Here is a 1,513-nt window from a genome sequence, read left to right as displayed (position 1 = left end):
CTTCTGTTGTCATTGATTTAATGTTCGGCCGGGTTTTGCTGTGTTTCTCTGAGTTCCTAGGTTAAAAAACCCGAACATATATATATAAACAAAAACGTGAATGTTAGGCTAACTGGTAATTCTAAATTGTTCCTAGTTGTGAGTTAGTTGGGTTGGACACTACCTCTTGCACACTGATGGTAGACAGACAACAGCTCCCCATGATTGGGAAAGGAGAACCAAGTTATGAAAATAGATAAATGGATTTCCCTACTGAGTACACTCCTAGTCAAATCCAAACAAAAGGGACTGGTGCATGTTTGCAAACAGCCCAACTTAGTTGTAACCAAACCAATAACGACAAACCTTGATCATTAGGTTTGTTAAAAACACCATAAATGAACTCAGATTTTCAACCAATGCTACATTTCTCCATCATCTGCCTGCRGAGAGAAAATCTTTCAAAAACCAAATGTCTAAAGTCACAACTAGTAAGAGGTCACTTTATTTTTTAATTTTTACCTGCTGTAATATTCAAACACCAAACATGAGAAGCAGAGAGTACACAGTGTGTGGATGTGTTTGTGTACCAGGCATGGTTTTCAGCAGCTTGGCGTTACACATCTGTCCCTTCCAGATGTCAGTCAGTGTATACTCCATCCTCTTGGCCCTCCACAGGAAGTTAAAGACGCGGAGGTAGTGGCCCATACACTCTCTTGTAAACACCTGACGCACGTCACAAATGGGATATTATTAACACGTTTTCACACACACACGATAAATGGTTTGGTTTACGAAGTGTTACCGTTGCGATGGGTCCGTCGACGTGGTAATCGAGACTGAAAACATCCCAGCCCGTATCACCAGGAGACACCTGCAGCCAAGTGTGTGTGAGTGTGTGGGGGGTTAAAAGAACTAATACTTATGAGTTTGCCATGTTTTGATGGAATAATATGCAGAGGATGATGCTACCTCCAGCAGCCGTACGTCCAGCCTCTTCAGGATCTCTGCATTGTCAAACTGAGCGTTGGTGGCCCTGACTGCGGTCTCCAAGATCCCAGTAAGGTTGTGTTGATATAATGTTGTAGCAGGACGGGCCAGCTCAGGTCTGTTACAAAACAAAACAAACAAACAAACAAACACAATCAAACTCAAAGCTTCCTGTCCTAGATTTTGATTTGTTTGAAAGCAGGASACAATGTGCTAACTTCAGCAGGTCCATGAGGTGTCTGATGAAGTCTCCTTGGCCCAGCAGCAGGTATCGTCTCATGGCCTGCAGGTGCTCCAGCAGCAGGTAGTTTCGGTTCAGAACATCCAGCAGGTATTTGCTGGTGTCGAAGTAGGCAGCATCAATTTTCTCCTGAAACGCTCCCTCAAGGTCAGAGAGCAGCTCTGCGGCTGTGAAAGTGCAAAAATGACAACTCAGACTCAACTAGAAATATTAAAGTTTAAACCATTTAGAAGTTAGGGGTGCAACGATACAGGAAATTCACGGTTCGGTTCAGTTCGATATTTTAGTCTCACGGTTCGATAT

General features: G+C 43.2%; 1 protein-coding gene across 1 annotated transcript in view; it reads right to left on the bottom strand.

The window, feature by feature from the left end:
- tubgcp3 (tubulin gamma complex component 3) overlaps window positions 1-1,513 on the bottom strand; it is a 19,823-nt gene that overhangs the window by 6,041 nt on the left and 12,269 nt on the right. The window contains exons 13-16 of the mRNA XM_014024628.1: window positions 1,188-1,377; window positions 952-1,087; window positions 785-853; window positions 570-705 (exon numbers count right to left, since the gene is read on the bottom strand). Coding sequence (XP_013880082.1) covers window positions 570-705; window positions 785-853; window positions 952-1,087; window positions 1,188-1,377 — 531 coding nt within the window. The remainder of the gene's footprint in view (window positions 1-569; window positions 706-784; window positions 854-951; window positions 1,088-1,187; window positions 1,378-1,513) is intronic.

Source organism: Austrofundulus limnaeus, unplaced genomic scaffold, assembly GCF_001266775.1.
Source record: "Austrofundulus limnaeus strain Quisiro unplaced genomic scaffold, Austrofundulus_limnaeus-1.0 Scaffold432, whole genome shotgun sequence".
Lineage (NCBI taxonomy): Eukaryota > Metazoa > Chordata > Actinopteri > Cyprinodontiformes > Rivulidae > Austrofundulus > Austrofundulus limnaeus.
This window is presented reverse-complemented; position numbering and strand designations above follow the sequence as displayed.